The sequence below is a fragment of the Hyposmocoma kahamanoa genome, unplaced genomic scaffold, assembly GCF_003589595.1.
Source record: "Hyposmocoma kahamanoa isolate Upper Pololo Valley unplaced genomic scaffold, ASM358959v1 160, whole genome shotgun sequence".
NCBI lineage: Eukaryota > Metazoa > Arthropoda > Insecta > Lepidoptera > Cosmopterigidae > Hyposmocoma > Hyposmocoma kahamanoa.
In genome coordinates this window covers 2,125,396-2,145,548 of record NW_020653575.1, presented here as the reverse complement: position 1 = coordinate 2,145,548, position 20,153 = coordinate 2,125,396, and the positions used below count along the sequence as shown (strand labels likewise).

The window sequence follows — 20,153 nt, the reverse complement described above, 5'->3', positions numbered from 1 at the left end:
AGAAATAAATGTAGGCCATACAAATATTTCTCCTGACCCCGGAATCGAATCAGGGACTTCTGCGTGGCAGTCGATCGGCATGGTAACAGTAAAAAGTGGTACAAGTAATTAACCTGAAAAATTACAAAATACCGAAAAAAGTTTTCAGTTTTTCTTCTTCAAATATGATAAAGTTGAGAAAATAATAGAATAAGTTGGTACCAAATCCGGTACAAACTTACATTAAGTTACAAACAACTTACATACAGAAAGCAAGGTCAAGCGTCAAAGTCAAGGTACGAAAAAGCAATAGACATTTTCTACAAAGAAACAAATCAATTTTTTTATTAATAAAAATCTTTATTACATAGCATAAAGACCAAGTAAAGTGCAGGATCCAGTAATATTCACAAACGTTTTACAAAATGTTGGTGTTACTATTAAAATTGTTAATAGTTTCGATTTCATCGTAAGTGAGTTTGAAGTCAAATACATCGATGTTTTCCCGCTGACGGTTTTGGTCTGTAGATTTTGGGATCGGTATCGTGCCCCGGTCAATCTGTAAAGACGTAAATAATACTTAATATCTATATATAAGCATTTAGAATTTACTTGGGATTAAATGAAAAAAGTTTAACATGTTACCTTTAAAACTGGGAAATCAGGGATTGTCTGAGGAGTATTCGTTACAATACCGAGTGAGACCTTGTGTTATACAACTCAGGTCTTCTAGCAAACTATGCCAGACACTATGTCAACTAAGCCACGGAATTATTATAATGTATATATATTTGATATATATATATACAATTCTTGGAGGGTTAGTCCCACATAAGTCTTGAGCCTCCCTGGGCACGAGGATATGCATAAAGCATTTCTCCCCAGTATTGTTTACTTTACAAAAAATAAAGGTAAGATGGGCCAGTCTTTTCACCTGACACATGATTCTCTTTTTTCTTTTTTTTTATGAGATCCCAGGACGAACAAGTCACCCACCTTGTGGTAAGTGACACGCCTGTCCATAACTGTTGCAGTACCACACAGTGCTTTAAATCACAAAGATTTGAGGGGGCACTGCCTCTGGGCCTGTCACCCTGAGACATAAGTCGACAAGTCCCATGTGCCTGTAATTTCACCAGTACCTTAACCCTTCATAACCACAATGCAATAATGCTCACATTATAGCTTAGCAGCAGAAATAGATGAAGTGGCAGTACTTCCCTGGACGAATTCTTTCACAAGGAGCTCTGCTGCTACTAAAATTCAGGGTTTCTAATCGAATTAACGAAATGTTTCAATAATTTCCAAAATATACTACAACTTACTTACCAGATATCTTAATACGACTTGTCCAGGAGTTTTCCCATATTTTTGAGCGATCTTCATCAGGGCAGGATCATCAGCTCTCGGAGGTGCTGAGTAAGTTTGGTTTCTGGAGACGAGGAAACCGAAAGGGCTGTATGCCATCACGACGATTTGATGTTCTTGGTTATGTGCTACCAGTTGCGTTTGAGTCCGTGAAGGGTGAACCTAAAAAAAAGCATGCATCTTTTATCTTAAACACCTTTTTTTATAATATCAAGTGACGGGACAAACATGTCATGCGCTTGATGGTAAGCTACACGCCTGTCCATAACAGTTGCAGTGCCCTTCAGACCTTTAAATCGCAAAGATCTGAGGGGCACTTTCACTGTGTCGTCACCCTGAGACATAAGTTGACAAGTCCCATGTGCCAGTAATTTCACCAGTAAGTACCATTACCCTTACAAACCGGAACGCAGTAATTCTGACCTTACTGCTTGGCGGCAGAAATAGGTAAAGTGACTGTACTTCCCTGGACGAACTCTTTCACAAGGAGCTCTACTGCTATTAAACATCTACTCATAGTAAGAAATTTAAGGCAAGAATTCTAAGAACATACGTCTTACATCACACCGCACTACGCGTTTAATACAGATTAATTCAGCTAGAATTTATCTACAGAACTACCTCCAATGTTGGCCAATATCATAAGGGTGCATTCTACTTCTTTTCGTATCAATGGCGTACAGTATATTATTTTTATTTTTTTTATTGAGGGATAACTAACAATTGTACAAGGTGAGTTATACATAGTAAGAATAATCGTATAGCTAATGAATAGATTGCTTCAAAAATATAAAATTTTTAAATGAAACATTATCGCTATTGATTTAAAAAAGTACAATGCTGACATAGAAAAAAAAATTTCAGAAAGAAACGAACTTGATAACATTACAAAGTACATTTTAAAAACAGTTTCACAATCCATATCAGTGCCAAACCTAATCTTTAAGTAACCGCCTTTTAGACAGATCAAAAACATCTACTTGCAAAACAGTAGATCAATAGTAATTATAATGAAATATTCGCTTTAGAGGAGCGCCTACAGAGCGTAAGAGCAAATAATCCCTAACGACGACGACAGCTGCGCTTACGCGTATTTCTCTGCACCTACGCTCATTTCTTTCTTTGCTTTCATCACGATAATGCTTACAGTTAAAGAATTTGCCAGTCGGCATAACGTACTCGTCAATTGTTACCCAGGTTGCACCAGACGTACAGGAAGGGAATGGTACGTCGTCGTGCAGGGAAGTTTCGTGCACCTCCTTAAAGATCCATTGAAATGCCCATGATCCTCAACAGTAAGCGCCTAGTTACACGAGGAGAAAGTATTCGCGCGGCCGACGCGCAGTACCACCCAGTTACCGCGCCTTCATGTACATTAATGGCGAATCTACTTACTAGGCAACAACATTTAAATTCCTCTGTTTGTGACCAAATTCAAGTCAGACTCGCCCGCGTGCCCGGGACGCTCATTTAAGTTAAAACGTAAAACGTAAACGTAAACGTATCTTTTTAAACTAAATAAGTTCCATTTTTGTTTGTTGTAAATAATGGACACTACATTGCACACGCTTATCACTGTATATATGTATCAAATTAATTATTTAAGTATTTTATAAATATAAGAGAACACACCATACTACATTACAGAAATATATATGTAATTTATTTTAGTTTATACGCGACACACACGTCCGGTACTCACTCGGTTTTCGGGTCCACTGAAAATCAGCGTCACAGCCTTTCCCTGTGACATTAGCTCAGTCGATCCTATTACATATGCCACAGCCACACACACGACATCTCTACTTAGTACAACAATAGTGTTGACTAGCTTTGTGGTCATTTAATTACTTATTACTAAGATTTTATTTTTAATTCATTTTAGTTTTGTTTTAATATTATTTTTATTTTTTTATTTTTTTTATTTCTTACTGTGTATTATTGTGTAGTGGCATTATGTAATAAATGAATTCTATTCTATTCTAAAAGCTAAATAAATAGAGCGTGTTTTGCCATGACAGTTAGACGCACGCGGTCGCTGCGCGGAGGCAACGCGGACTCCGCTCTTCGACAGTGGTGAGGGCGATGAAATTCGTGTGGAATAAATGCGCCCTAAGGGATTTTTGAGAAATAACTCCACTAGTTTGTATGATTATTAATACAAACATCGAACCAATGGGTTTCTTGAAACCATGACCACGCTGTACCGTAGCTCTGCTCTAACCAATTAAACTACAGTAGTGCGATTCACGTTCAAGCTATCAAAATATCCTTGAAGTTTCGTAGTCGTTCGATCGAAGTCCTATCCAAAATAGGTATTCACATATCGCTTGAAGGAACGTTGCTTTGAGTAGAATCGAAACGTAACGACTAATCAACGACATCTTGAATTGTTAAATTTGACATTTAGTCGGCGAAAGTCTATTGAAAGAACTGTCAAAATTTTAGCAGAATACGTATGACGTAACGTTTAGAGCCGATTCAAGTTCGATTCATATACCAGAATACGCTTTAACGACATTTGGATCGAACGACTTTAAAACTGTACTCGTTGACGTTTACTGTCACACGAGAACACGAAAAAGCAGTTCAACGAGTAATAACGGTTTGATTACGTGAATCACCCCACAGGTCAAGTTGTCAAAATTCTCCGGATTAACCGGCGGCGAATGCCGAAAAAATCAAGTACAAAAATTTTTAACAAAAACACATAGGAGAAATTCGACAACTGGATAACTTGACCTGTAGCTGAGTTGGTTAGAGCAGCGTTACGTTACAGCGTGGTCATGGGTTCAAGTCCCATCGGTTCGAAGAATTTTTTTTGCGTATTCGATCTTTATATTAATAATCATAGTAAGGCAAGAATTGACGTTCGCGATTTAATTTATATGTATTCATCATGTGTACAAATACGAACTTAAGCAGCTTAGCAACTGATCTAAGAACTTAATGCACCTCAATTTGATTAACAGCAGGTGGAATACTGCTGTTGACTAGAAGTCTATCAATCTGTTCGATGTTAAAATTTGAGACTCCGATGGACTTTGCCAGGCCGAGTCTTTTAGCCTCCTCCATACCCTGCCAGGTTTCCAGGTAGTCGATGTTGGAGGGAGTGCCGTCAGCCTGAAAAACAGTACCTTTTTTAAAGTTTTAGAAAACGTCTACAATCCAGATAAAATAATTAATAGATTCAGGCTTTACATTACGGAAATCCATGTTAATAAAAATGGAAATAAATTAATTTCTCTCTCTCTCTCCACGCATAAAATTAATAAAATATATAACACAAACGCAACTACAGTTATAAATACCATCACCAAAAACATGCCAAAGTGTATCGCCTCTCTCCAATGCACCCTCAAGGGCTGATAATTGTTCGACGCGTCCATGAAAAAAAAATCAATACAAGCGCAACTATTTTGCACGAGTTAACCTTCGCTGGGTTCACGGAATAGCAACTTAATTTAATTCCATTTTTATCCAGGTAAAATTCTAGTAAGATCCATCGATGCTTACTTTTTCACTGGTTGGTAATATTAAATTTTTTTCGATTTGCAAAAAGCTCATAATCAAAACACCTTTTTATCTCTTCTTAATACACGCACAATTGTATGAAGCTTATAAAATACTTTCAAGTAATAACGTACCGTTGCAGACTCAGGAGAATGTATAAGATAGAGATCGACATAATCCAGCCCAAGACGACTCAAAGATTCCCGAAGTGCGGGCACCACCTGATCCTTTGCATGCTTATCGTCCCACAACTGCAAGAGAAACCAAACAACTACAACTACCTAAATAGGCGAATGCATGTATAATGGGACTAAATACAGCTTTGAGCAGGACAATCCCGCTTTTAAGTTTAGTATCCCGCTGTCCCAAAAATACTTAAAAATGTCCCGCTTTGAAATACAGCACACACGTGACAATACATCGGGGATAGTGCAATTACAGGTACCTGGCATTTGAATATGAGTTTCCGTTTTGTTAATTTTGTGGCCAAATGTCGTGGCAACCAAAGTAACTTGCCTAAAATGATATAAGGGAATCTATTGTTACCAGTCCGTAGGCAACATGAATTAATGCTTACTGTGCAAAAATGAAAGTTGTAGCCAATTTAAATAAAAAATAATAAAGTTTATTCCCTAAGGATTTGACATTTCGGTTATTTCAGCGACTACAACAGAATTGTATCAATTTCTAGCCAAATTCGTATATTCTCATACAGATTGGTTGCTTTCTATTCAAACATACATACATCCGTTCCAGTTTTGAAGGATATGGGTATTGGTGAAACTATAGGCTTGAAACTCAGGGTGAATGACAGACGGAGCAGCTCAGATCTTTGGGAGTTTCTGATCTGTGAGTGGCACTGCAACTGCCATGGATAGGCGTGTTACTTACCACCAGGCGCATGACCTTTTCATCCCGTTACTTGATATCATAAAAAAAAATACAACATCAAGTAAAAAGTCTTAGCCAGCACGGGAGCCGTAAAGGCTACACGTGGAGCATACCATAATATTAATTTAGAAATAAGCTAATCATGATGTTAATATAAATCCTATCATCGTCGTCGTTATTTATATACATATCTATATTCAATGCTTAATTGAACGATCCTTGAAATGACGCCAGCTCTTTCTTCAGCCGGACTTAGAGCATTAGAGATTTTTTAAATGTTTCATATACGTTATTTGAAACGGAATTATTAGAGGCGAAGCTGCAGAGCCTTGAAAACCGCCGTAAAGTTGCCTGTTTATCGATATTTTTCTGGATATATTACGGAGTGTACGATGGAATTACACGATTTAATTCCGCCTTCCCCTTTTCATCATTGGGTGACCAGACGTAGGCTTGGATTCCATCCCTATATTGTGGATGTTCCAAAGATTCGCACGAAGCGTTACGCTTTCACATTCATATGGCGAACGGTTATGGAGTGGAAGTCTCTGCCTGTAGACTTGATCCCTGAACGTTATACCTTGGATTTTTTCAAAGCGAGAGTCAATAGGCATTATTTAGGTGTACATGCTACATCCTCGACCACATCGTCACTTTCCATCAGATAAGATGGAGATCAAATGCGCACCTTTGTTTTATATAAAATATGTTGAACCATCTACATTAGTTGCTCTGTGGATAAATTATAAATCATTATGTTTAAACATACTAAATTAATATTTGGTATTCAAAAATAAAATTAGAGCCTCTTTTTTTGTTATTCGTATTTCTTTTAACGATTGATGACATTTATAACCAGTGTATCTTTTGATATTGACCTCGTAACAAATCTTGGCACACAAGCAAGTGTGTATATGAAAAAACAGCCAGAAGCCAATTTGCTTGAGTTTCCGAACATGCTTTCAGGTCAAATTAATTAATATAATATTAGTATATAAATTACAAATAATATATATATAATACCATTACAATTAATATAATATTAGTATATAAATATAATCAACATTTACTTAATTTTAAAAATAGGTATCTAAATTTTATTTGCAATGTTCTTTTGTCTTAGTTTTGAGGCTCAACACGAAACTATGAAAGTTAATTTATACAAATTCACATTGACTTAATTTATTTTATGTCTCAGAGAAAGAGGATCTATCATTAACAAAGATCACCGGTTAGATTTTTTGCCCACTTTGCAAATTTAAAATGATCCTTTAAATATATGCCTATGGGAAGTGTCCAGTCCTCACCTTAGTCGTCACAAATAGGTCCTCTCTCTTCACAAGGCTCTTGTTAACTACATCAGCTATACCCTGCCCAATCTCAACTTCATTGCCGTAGATAGATGCTGTGTCGATGTGACGGTACCCTGCTTCTACAGCCCAGTTGATCGCTTGTCGCATTTTTGCTCTGTCGTTAGCCTAGGAAACGACATAAAGATTAACTTCATCCTCATTACATAACTTGTTGCTGAGTCAATGAATATGTTTCAATATTTTCAGATTCCATTCATAAGTTTACTCGTCTATTGTCATTTTGTATTCTAGCATAATTGCTAGAATACAAAATGACAATAGACGAGTAAACTTATTACAATCAAAGACTTCAATCAACTGTAGACAAGAACATTCACAGAAACTATAATGGTCACCTACACAAATTAATAAAAAAACACGCAACATTGCTTACCGAATCAATGGGAATAATTTTATAATTATGTTCTTATAATTAGCCAAATAGCGAAATGTCAACAACACACCAATGTAAATTAATTTTCAAAGTGGACAACCAACTGTGAAGTGTTGTGCTGGAACTTTTTTTTATAATATCAAGTGACGGGACGAACAAGGTCATGCGCCTGACGATAAGCTACACGCCTGTCCATAACAGTTGCAGTGCCACTCAGAGTCTCAAATCGCACTGCGCCCGTCACCCTAAGACATAAGTTGACAAGTCCCATGTGCCTGCAATTTCACCAGCACCCTTACCCTGCAAAACCGGAACACAGTAATGCTAACAACAGCTTAGCGGCAGAAATAGGTAAAGTGGCAGTACTTCCCTGGACGAACCCTTTCACAAGGAGCTCTACTGCTTACAAAACTGCTCTTCAGTGAGACACAGCGTGTGTATGGAACGCCGCATCCAGTACGCTAGCTAGTACATAGATATTGTTGATTTCAATATTTATTTGATAATAGATAATCAATTATCACATTGTTTTACTACCAGCCGTTTAAACTTAAAAACAATGATAGGCATATAGAGGAACTCGTAAGGTCAGTTGGGAGAGCGGTAGCCTCGGTCTGGCAAACAATTGCTTGTTCGAATCCATCCGGATCAAAGGAATTTTTCTTAGTATGTGTTCGATCTTTGTATCAATATTAACAGGTAAAGTTTTTTCTTCATTGGCTTTGTGTAATAACTCACCGATCCATAAGTTCCTAATGCTAAAATAGGAATTTGGTTTCCGTCATTCAATGCAATCTTCGGAACCTCAACACTGCTCATTGTGACCTGAAAAAATTCACACTAGTTGTTATCAAATCTAAAATATCTAAAGTCAGCCGCGGCCTGTAAAGAATCCGAAATGTTGGTTTCATCATCATCAATCCATTTATACGTCTCACTGCTGGGCATGGGTCTCCTCTTAGGTGAGGATTTTGCCTCGCTAGCCCCATGCGGATTGGGGACGTCACACGTTTTCCGAGTGTTGTGAACGGTCTTCAACGTGCAGATTTCATCACGATGTTTTCATTCACCGGAAAGCTCATGGTAAATTTCAGTTTAAATTTCGTACCGAATCCACGGCCTCTGCTTGAAAGGCGGGTGGGTGAAACCATTAGGCTACCACTGCATTTTTTTAAATGTTAGTTTAATACACGTCAGAGACAGTAATGAGTACGGACACTAAACGGAACGCAAGCGCGCCAACTAGCGGTGCAGTCCGCACAACTACGTTTCCCGCGCTTCGACAGAGTCGTGACATTATTGGCAAGCACGATCGGACACACTCTCCTATCGGGTCGTGACATAGTGTTGACGTCGTCACGGACTGTCCTCCGTTTCGCTTAGTGCCCGATTTGATCGTTAAAAGTAATAGAAAGTACAAGTTGTTGTTCGATTTCAAAGTGATTAAAATATACAGTGTTACTTTAAATGTCGCATTGCACGATACCTAAATCTGCCCAAATTATGTCCGGAAATTGAGTTCTAAGCCATGAAGGTATCGACAAATATGTATATAAATATATACACACATTATATGTGATTTTAGATTAGGGAAAAAATATTTATGTTTTGCTTGTCATACATAAAGGTTATCCGTTTGATTATTCAACACTCAAAATAGAATGTCGAGAGCAGGTAAAATGTACTTTAAATGTAATTATTAATACAAAGATCGAACACTCTGAAAAATTCCTTCGAGCCGTCCCAATTCGCACCGACGTCATCTAGCATACCGTGTTTTTCTTCTTGCTACGACTAAAAAGTCGTTGAAAAACCAAATACAAAAAATTCGTGAGGTCCGCTGGTTCGTTCCGTGACTTAGTTGGTATAGCGTCTGACACGGTATGCTAGAAGACGTCGGTTCGAATCCGACGGATCGAAGGAATTTTTTCAGAGTGTTCGATCTTTGTGTTAATAATATAACAAACTAATGGAGTAATTTCCCAAAAAATAATTGAATAACAATTCACTAAAATTTAAAGTATTTTAAACGTGTTAAAGGAAAGAACAGCGCCGCAACCGACGACTGTGTCCTGTTGGCGCAACCGGCGTCTGTGTTGATTTCATATCAATTGATATAATAATAATAATAACGCACACACTCAACATAGCCCCGCACTAGGGAAACCCTGTGTCGCGGGTGCCATGGACACATACATACACAACCACAAATTAACACCCAAACTCACGAGAGAAATAAATGTAGGCCATACAAATATTTCTCCCGGCCCGGGAATCGAACCTGGGACCTCTGCATGGCAGTCCGGCATGGTAACCGTTCGGCCACGGAGGCAGTCAAATGTTGATTTCATATCAATTGATACAAAAAAGAATATTCACTTCCAGGTGCCGGTGGCTTATTCAAATTCTTATCCAAAACAAGACACATTTGCGCGGCGCCCAAAGCTCGGAGTAGCACTGCAACTGTTATGGATAGGCGTGTTGCTTACCACCAGGCGCACGGCTTTTTCACTCCGTCACTTGGTTTCATTAGTCTAGTCAGTACCACCGAGAGGAATTAAGACCAGTGCGACGAGGACGGCTTCAAAAAGGTCGAAAAGAAAAGAAGTACACTAGCCGTAACCTTAGTGGCACCGGCTCCACTGGCACCAACCATCTATTGCGTCCAGCGTTACCGACGACGTTGCTATACGTGTCACGACTTCATTACTCCACAAAGTCTGTGGATATTGTGGAGTATATACAGGTGAAAGCCAATGCTGCCCTGAGGGTCGAGCAATTGGAATCCCGTCACAATGTGAATTTTAATTCATTTGTGGTGAGAGTACCAAGTCAACATCTGTCGACCTTCATGATGGACTTTTGGCCGAAGAGTGTCATGTTCCGGCGTTTCCTAGGACGGCTATCGGACACACATACGTTGCGTCACACGTCCGGTCAATACGAATAAATAAATAAATAGTTTTTATTATATTATTATGTATGTTAGTCTATAAGGTATGTGTTTATGGGTCTTTTGTAACCTGAAAATAAATTAACTAAAAAATTTTCAAAACCCTGATAATCACTTATCTATGTAGTAATGAATTAACTAAAAAGACATTCTTACAAAGGTAATAATATACCAAAAAAATATTATTTAACTGTATAATTATGTTAAAAATTAGTAGTCTAAAGCAAATTATGCTTTGCACTTTGGACCTTGTTACTTGTAATCAAGAGGCATATCGAGATAAATTCCAATCATAAAAGTCAAACTTGACGTGCTCTTGACCCTGTACCAGTTTAATTTGATCTTGATGTAACTGTAAACGTTTATTTGCTTAAATTTAAAATACGCGTAATAATTATTTAAGTAACATTGTTAGTAACACTAAATCCAAGACTCCGATACAAGTTAATATTACGAAATCACAATAACGCTTCTATAATTACATAGCGAACAGCTATGGAGTGGAAATCCCTGCCAGCAGACTTATTCCCTGAACGGTATAACTTGGCCTTTTCTAATACAAGAGTGAATTGGCATTATTTAGGTGTCACTTTTCATCAGGTGAGATGGAGGTCAAATGCGCACATATTAAAAACAAAATTGAAAAAACAACGATTTTTTCGGATCTAAATCGCGTAAACTTATTTGTTTATTGAGCCTAAAACATTTGTTTGTTTGGAAAAAAACAAATACATTTAAATCCGAAAAAATTGTTTCGTTTTCTAAATAAAATATATGTATTTTTATCAATTAGGCACTTCGGAAAAGAAACATCTTTTTTTCGCATCTTAATCACGTCAATCATTCGGTGAGCCGTGACCAAGAAATCCGTACAGAGCCCGAAAGAGAGAAGCCAACGTTGTTTGAAAAAAAAAACAAAATACGCGATTTTGATCCCAAAATATTAATTTGCAATCAAAAGGTATTTTTTTAAATCTTTTAACGAGATCAGGGACAGAGAGTTTAATACAAATGAAGATGATATTAAAAAAAATAATACTTGCATATATTTAAAAGATAAATAATTAAACTTACATGAACAACAGCCAAAATAATTACCATGACCTTTGTAGACGCCATTTTGCACGTTTGTGCCGGAGGTCGATCTTCCGACAAATGCTAGACTACTACGTCTCGCGGTTATGTAACTCAGACATCGGTTTTGCTGAGTTTTTACAATAGATGATCACTATTGGCATGATTTGACTCTTGTGTTTTATACCGATATACATAAATAAATACACACAAAACTATTTTTTTGTGCAGTCATCTAATAGTTTTAATAAACACTTACCGATAATTAACAAAATTCCGACTAATGAATACACTCAAACTACTCAAAGTCTTAACGATTTTTGTAAGAACACCAACGCACCTCGGATCACCTGTTTGTAAAAACAGTCACTACATTGGAAAAAATATTGAGTGAATCGATTAAAGCTTCTAACGGAATGCATATTATATCACATTAGTAGTACATTTAACACGGTTTTGTTGTTATATCAATATCTGTTCTTATTTTTTTTTAATGTAGAAGTGTCATAAATTGGGACAGTGTCAAAGATTGGTACACTTACTTTATCAGTGTAGCACAATACAAAAACACAAGTGAGGTTAAGGTGAATTGTCAACAATAACAAACGCTGAAAATCGATAAACTATTTATAAGCAAGGCAGACTCATTTGCGCGATACCTTGACCTACAACTTATTTCGTCAAACATACTCGGAAATGTTTGCTTCACTTACAAAAAAATCATTTTGTTTACTTTTTCTATTACACATCTTCTTGAAATGAATGAATGAATGAAAAATATTAATACGTCTTTACTGCACATAAAAGTACAGTTAAAATACAATAAAGTAACTTATGTTTAAAAGATAGTAAGATAATGTGCAACAGGCCGCCTTATTGCTATGTAGCAATTTCTTCCAGGCAACCTTAGGATATGTAAAAGGGGTGCAACCGTAGAATATCATTATAAGTACAATCACTACGTTTCATTATTAATAAACTCATATGCGTAGATAGAAATTTCCATACAAATATTATTAATACATAACAATAATAAAAATAAAATAAAAATAAAATACATAATATTAAATGCTTATATGTATACTTTAAAAGGAAAAAGAAAAATGAATTAATAAGTATAGAAAATAAATTAAAAAAGAGTGCAGAAAAAGACAAAACTTAGGAGTTGAGGAAGTGATCCTTGACACGTCGTTTGAAAGAATCAAGAGAAGGGGAACCTTAAATCGATTCTGGGAGAGAATTCCGTAGTTTGCTCGCAGAAACGGCAAGAGTTAAAATAAAAATTAGAGGTATATTCTGTAAGAGAGTATCAGAGAAGCGAAGAGGACGGCAGAGTATAGAAGAGTGGAAAGTAAAGCGATCTTTGAGATAAGAAGGCGTAAAGGGACAGAATAGAATTGAGTAAAGAAGGGAAAGAATATGAAGGTCTCTAAGTTGGTGGGTGGTAGCCATTTAAGTTGTGCATGAAATTGGGAGACGTGGTCAAATTTACGAAGTCCGAAGATGAACCTCACACACGTATTAATAATAATAATATCATATCATCAGCGTAGTACAGTATCGGATGGAGAATGCTCTGGGCCAAAGTAATTTTAGTTTTAGTGGGCGCTCTTCTCTTTAGTCTTGTATTATTTCCTCACATTGATTGAGAAAATCACTATATATGCCTCGGCGGAAACGGAGATTGGTTGCCTCGTATTAATACAAGGCTACGCTTGCGCCCCACCTTGTAATTCATACTCGTCCAGCAATCCCTTATTTCCCGGCCTCTTCAATAATGTACTATTTCTCAAACATGTTCGGAAATGTTTGTATTATGCACTTTCAAAAAACGAACACGGAAAGATTTATGGACCGTGCGACTTCGTTCCGGCCAAGGCGTGCAAACTTTAAAAATACTATTACTTTCCGCTGCTCTAAAATATACTACTTGAACTATGTCAACAGGCAAAAGAAAAATTTATACAGCCTACTGTCAATTTAGTGTTCGTAAATGCGAAAATTAAAAATACCTACCTGTACCGCTTACCAACTTTTTCTTTAAAACGGCGGTAAAATAAACTTAATTGCTTTGTTACTGGTATTCTTTTCTGTTTTTCGTCTTTTTTGTATTTTCGTCGCGAAACTGAGTTCTATTAAAGAGCGATAAAGAAAATACAATAATGAAGCTACTATTATCAGAAGTTCTGGAGACTACTATTTATTAAAGCCTGGCAAAACAATAAAATTTTCTTTTAGCAGTATCCTGACATGTCAAATATTACTTTTAATTTTATTTAATATTTTTTTAGCAAGTGGCAGTCGGCAGGGCACATAGCTCGTAGAACTGACGGCCGTTGGGGCAGAAAGGTCTTGAACGGAGACCACGAGACTACTAGATGGACAGACGACCTGGTAAGGGCGGCGGGTAATCGATGGATGCACGTCGCGTCCGATCGGCTGATCTGAAAAATCTTTGGGGGGCCTATGTTCAGCAGTGGACGTCTTCCTGCTTATATGAATATTTTTTACTTTTTCTATTGTACATCTTCTCTTAAAAGCGCCCAATTACACGAGGCGAAAGTTTTCGCGCGGCCGCCGCGCGGCAATCGCCTAGTTACCACACCTTCATGTATATTAATGACAAATCTGAATCTCTATTTAGTAGGCAACAACATTTGAATTCCTCTGAATAATACAACCGCGCGGTTGGGCCGCCGCACAGTGATCCCAAATTGATAATTCTTGGACATAGGAATAACTTATGGAGTATTGAGCTAATTTTTTATTTATGTGATAGATAATACATTCCTAACACATTTTAGTTAGGAATGTTATTATCTATCACATAAAAGAAAATTAGCTCGATACTCCACAAGTTATTCCTATGTCCAAGAATTATCAATTTGGGCCCACTGTGCGCCACGTAGACCAAATTCAATCCAGGCTCGCCCGCGTGACCGGGACGTTCATTTAAGTGAAAACGTAAAAGCTAAATAAATAGAGCGTATTATGCCTTGAACGTTTGACGCACACAGACGCGCGTTAGTCTTTTATTATTTCCACGTTATTTGAGAAAAGCACTTTACGTGGCTCAGCGGGTAAGGGGATGTGCTGACTCGTATTAACAGTCTCATACTCGCCCACCAATCCCTTACTTCCCGGCCTCTGCAATAATGTACTATAGTCCATCTGTTTAGGTGCTTAAATAAATGTAAACAATCTATAATATTTTACGTGCGGTTTTAATAACCAATATTGGCGTAGGACCACTAATTCAAACAGCCTTGTCTCTCTGAGAATAATATATTGTAACATGATGTCCCCGTTCATCCCTCTGCTCACGCAACATCGCGCCACCCGCAGTATATATAAGCAAGTGGGGGCATCGTGACGCACTTTTGCTCGGACGGCCGGCGTGTGCGGACGTACTAGGAAGCCTAATATTTCTTTCATTGTTCAGCTTAAGTTAATTCCAATTGTATTATAATTTGTAGTCATTCTGATTGTTTTTTTTTATTTAAAATAATTGCTACGTCTATAATATCAGGCGTGGGATTGTTCTCTGTCGCCCACGTGTTTAAACTACGTAATTACCGGTAGAAAATCAGTTTTACCTTGATTTTTCATCTTACAAAGTGAATTTATCGGCTTATATTATTGTGTTAAGTTTTAAACAAGATGGCTGATGCGGAACGATCTACCCGTGTACGTAAACGCAAGCGCGATCCGAGTGACGACGCGTTAAATGCCATCCTCGCTAGATTAAACTCGCTCGAACAACGTTTTCACGTTCCTCCGCCACCGCCGCCGCCCGAACCTTTCGTCCCACAGCTCATGGCGCCGCCTGAGTTACACGTGTCACCGAATAGCGCCGCTGACGACAATTTCTTGGCATCGGCGAATCGCAGGCCTTCATACACGTCAAGGGAAAGCATTCCTAACAGCGAGGACACAACCGGCAGAATCGTGGAGGCCATCTCATCGCTTGTCAAAGTAAGGTCTCAAAATTATTTCATTTCGAGTTTCGATCCAAAAGTGCATAATATCGATGTCTGGTGTGCGGAAGTCGAGAGGGCTAAGGAAACGAACGGTTGGGACGATTACGAGTGTCTATCGCGAATCGGTAATTGTCTAAAAGGCGATGCACGTGTTTGGCTGCATGAATGGTCTAGCTCAGACCGCTCATGGACAAATTTTAAACGCGATTTTAAATCGTTGTGTCCACGAGACATCGATATTGCGTCTATTCTCTATGAGGTGATGTCCACAGATTCCAAAGGTTACGATACCTACGCTGAATACGCTAGGCGTTCATTATTGAAGTTAGCCTTAGTGCGGGGCTTGTCAGACGAATTAATTGTTGCCATAGTACTCAGGGGCATCGTAGACCCTCACGTTAAAGCAGCCGCGACAAATGCAAAATTGCAACCTAATGATTTAGTACAGTTTTTATCGATGTACGTGAAACCCAAAATCGATTCTAAATCGATTCGCGAATCTTTTCGTGCACCACGTGCGAGTAACCATTCAGTTGTGAGACATAGTGATGGCGGAAAAATTAATAGTGACATAAGGTGTCATTTTTGTGGCAAGTTCGGGCATAAGCGCATTGACTGCCATAGTGCTAAGAGACAGCGTTTGCATATTAACTCTAGTTCGAAAAATTCTAATCCGTCACAATTATCAACATCGCCATCGATTAAAACTTGTACGTTCTGTAAAAAGAAGGGCCACACAGTTGATAACTGTTTTGCCAAACAGCGCTCAGAATCTTCGAGCCTGAATACTCATGACGTTAATTTTTGTAGCAAGTTGGATGACAATGTAATCAAGTGTAGCAATGACGTCACAAGTGCAGTTATTCAAAGCATACCGATTGACGTTTTAGTAGACAGTGGTTCTTGTATCTCACTTATATCGAGTTCGGTTCTGAAACATTTTAAAACTACCCCCAAACCGACATATCGCGTATTAAAAGGCATAGGTAGTCAACTTGTCGAAAGTACTTCATTCGTGACGTTAGTCATCGAACTTCCTCGCATTTCGATCGAAGCCGACCTATACATAGTTCCCCACCATTGTATTAGTACCCCGGTCATTATCGGTACGGATATTTTAAATCGTGAAGGTATAACATACATCCGACAAAACGGCGTTCAGATTCTGACTCACACAGAAGTAACTGCTACTGTGAATAATACTCAGTTCGATGTTAAGAGTGTAAACACACCGCTTGTAGGCGCTGATAGGGAGCAACTTTTATCGATTATAAGTGATTACTCGAGTTCGTTCATATCAGGCACAGCTACATCGACAGTTACAACGGGTGCTATGAAAATAACTTTAACTACCGAAGAGCCAGTTCATTATAGACCTTATCGGCTATCGCACGACGAGAAGTTACGCGTTCGCCTTATAGTGAATGATCTAATTAGTAAAGGTATCATACGCGAATCCGAATCGCCGTACGCGAGCCCAGTGATTTTAGTTAAGAAAAAGGACGGCTCAGATAGGATGTGCGTCGATTATAGGGCCTTGAATGCACGCACCGTCAAGGATAAATTTCCATTGCCGGTCATTGATGATCATATAGATCGCTTAGGGGCCAGTAGATTTTTTACCAGCTTAGATATGGCAACGGGCTTCCACCAAGTGCCAATGGAGGAAAGCTCCATTGCCAAGACAGGGTTCGTGACCCCCGAAGGTCATTACGAGTACGTTAAGATGCCCTACGGTCTTTGTAATGCACCTGTAGTTTACCAAAAAATAATTTCAAAGACACTAAAACCTTTCATTGATTCTGGGAAGGTGCTAGTTTACATAGATGACGTTCTCATATTATCGAATTCGGTAGACGAGGGTTTAATCTTGTTGCGACAAGTATTGGAGACGCTAATCACGTCAGGGTTTTCCATAAACCTTAAAAAGTGTGCATTTTTGAGTAGTGAGATTGAATATCTGGGGAGGACCATTAGTGATGGTCAGGTTAGGCCGAGTGCTCGTAAGGTTCAAGCCTTAGTTGATTCCCCAAAACCGTGTAACGTAAAACAGGTCAGGCAGTTCCTGGGGCTTGCTGGCTACTTTAGGCGTTACATTTTAAATTATGCTCAGAGCACCGCCTGCATTGCACACTTAACTAAAAAGAACGTTCCATTTATGTGGGGGGTAGAACAGGATAAAGCGCGCGATTATGTAATACATTGTCTCACAAATGCGCCAGTCCTTGCTATCTTTGATCCTCAACTACCTTCAGAGCTCCATACGGATGCGAGTGCCATCGGTTATGGCGCTATCCTTTTACAAGTTCACAAAGACGGCCTTAAGCGCGTCATAGCATATTTTAGCAAGTCCACCCAGGGAGCAGAGCCGAAATATCATTCCTACGAGCTAGAAACCTTAGCCGTAGTGAAAGCCCTTCAACACTTTCGGAAATATCTTCTAGGCGTCTCTTTCAAAATCGTTACAGACTGCAACGCTTTAAAACTAACAGAGCGCAAAAAGGACTTACTTCCCCGCGTGGCTAGATGGTGGCTTTACATGCAGGACTTCCAATACAACTTCGAGTATAGGAAAGGTTCTTTAATGTCCCACGCAGACTACCTCAGTAGGAATCCGATTGAGGTATGTCACATACAAAGTCCTAAAAATTGGGCTAAGTTAGCTCAGTCCGCAGATGAGGAGACTCTTAACCTCATCGACAGTTTAAATAGCGGTCAACTAGACTCCTCGCGGTATGTTGTCAAGAACGGCTTATTATACGTGAAATACTCATCTACGGGTCAAGATACACGTCATTTGTGCTTTATACCTAAGGGATATAGGTTGAGTTTGCTTCATGTCTTTCATGATGATCAGGACCACATTGGGTATGATAAAACAGTAGAACTTATTCTACGTCACTTTTGGTTCCCCGGCTTGCGCGCCTTTGTAAGGAAATACCTAAAACATTGTATTGTGTGTCTCTCACATAAACGTGTACCACGTGCTCCCCACCAACCCATAGAATCGTGGTCAAAACCAGATGCGCCGTTTTCTGTTGTTCACATGGATGTTCTTGGTCCATTACCTGAAGCTGAAGGGTACAAGTATGTGCTAATCATAATAGACGCTTTTACAAAGTATTGCCTCCTCTATGCCCTTTACCGCCAAGATACTAGCGAGTTGAAACGTGCATATGTTGACGCTATCTCATTATTTGGTTCACCTAGGCTATTAGTTACAGACCGAGCGCGTATGTTTGAAAGTTCCTCTTTCCAAGACATGGTTAGATCTTTTGGTAGCGAAATTCACTTTATTACCCCTGGCATGCACCATGAGAACGGTCAAGCCGAACGCTATTGCAGAACCCTATTAAACCTACTACGCATAGAGGTTAACCATAGGCAACAAAGCTGGTCTGAAGTCTTATGGAAGACGCAACTTATTTTGAATAGCACTAAACATAGCACGACAAATTTGTCTCCGCTGCAATTGCTCATTGGCAGCGAATCCTCCACACCTATCATACGAGCCCTGGTCCGAGATGTCGCGCTTGATATCGCAACACCTAACCGCGAGGCGACTATGGCACTACGTAGACAACACGTTTCATCGTTGTTGTCGGCTAATCAGCAACGACAGGATGATTATGTTAATAAAAACCGGAAATCGCCCCGCGAATTCGAAGTAAACGACATGGTGTTTGTAATTAAAGCTTCACAAGCAGCAGGTAAACTCGACTCCTGTATGCGAGGCCCTTATAAGGTGCTGAGGCGCCTTCCACACCACCGTTACGAACTGGAGCTGGTGGTTGCCTCGTATGGAAAGCGTACAGAGGCTGCCGCCGAAAACATGGTGTTGTGGGCGGGAGAATGGACTCCCGAAACTTGCGCAGCGTTTTTTGATTGTAAGTTGCACACAGTTTTATTCACGAGTAATGTTACATCGTTACTGCGTTAATGGCATATATGAGAATATGTTTTGGTACTCCATACTGACATCGAGTGTGATTCTCTGTCATACAAGATCACGCTGGTATCGAGTGTTCCTCTACCATGCGGTCACGTTGGTATTGAGTGTGATTCTCTACCACGGCAGGGCAGTTAGCTCGAAAGGGCGCTGTCAGGGCATACTAGTCACTGCCAATATTTTCACTGGCCGAGCCAGGTTGTTTCGTATGCAAGGGGGCCCTCGAGATCGAATTGTGTGAATGTTGACATATTAAGTTGTATGCTAAGCGAATATTAGTCGATACCTTATGAAAGTGGACCGGAATGCACATTTGTTTTTGAAAGATGCTATCGTGATTGCTTTAGGAACATTTACGTGTAATGAGTACGTGTAAACGTGTAATGATGTGTCTTATTTATGTGCCAATTTCAGCTCAAGCCGATGAACTCGCCACCGACACCACGTCTGATGAGGCTGGTCCAAGTCACGAGCCTCGTAGGGTTGCGGACGAGGACGACCGCCCGTCAGGAGAGGCCGTGTAACATGATGTCCCCGTTCATCCCTCTGCTCACGCAACATCGCGCCACCCGCAGTATATATAAGCAAGTGGGGGCATCGTGACGCACTTTTGCTCGGACGGCCGGCGTGTGCGGACGTACTAGGAAGCCTAATATTTCTTTCATTGTTCAGCTTAAGTTAATTCCAATTGTATTATAAT

At 39.1% G+C, this 20,153-nt stretch overlaps 1 protein-coding gene across 2 annotated transcripts in view; it reads right to left on the bottom strand.

Annotated features, from left to right (window-relative positions):
* Window positions 1–367: 367 nt before the first annotated feature.
* Window positions 368–20,153, bottom strand: part of LOC113225384 (aldo-keto reductase AKR2E4-like) — a 76,853-nt gene continuing 57,067 nt past the window's right edge. For both annotated transcript variants that reach the window (XM_026457678.1, XM_026457679.1), the window contains 6 exons: window positions 8,236–8,301; window positions 7,059–7,229; window positions 4,995–5,111; window positions 4,303–4,470; window positions 1,309–1,509; window positions 368–538 (listed from right to left, as the gene is read on the bottom strand). In XM_026457678.1, coding sequence (XP_026313463.1) covers window positions 398–538; window positions 1,309–1,509; window positions 4,303–4,470; window positions 4,995–5,111; window positions 7,059–7,229; window positions 8,236–8,301 — 864 coding nt within the window. In that variant the 3' untranslated portion in view covers window positions 368–397. The remainder of the gene's footprint in view (window positions 539–1,308; window positions 1,510–4,302; window positions 4,471–4,994; window positions 5,112–7,058; window positions 7,230–8,235; window positions 8,302–20,153) is intronic.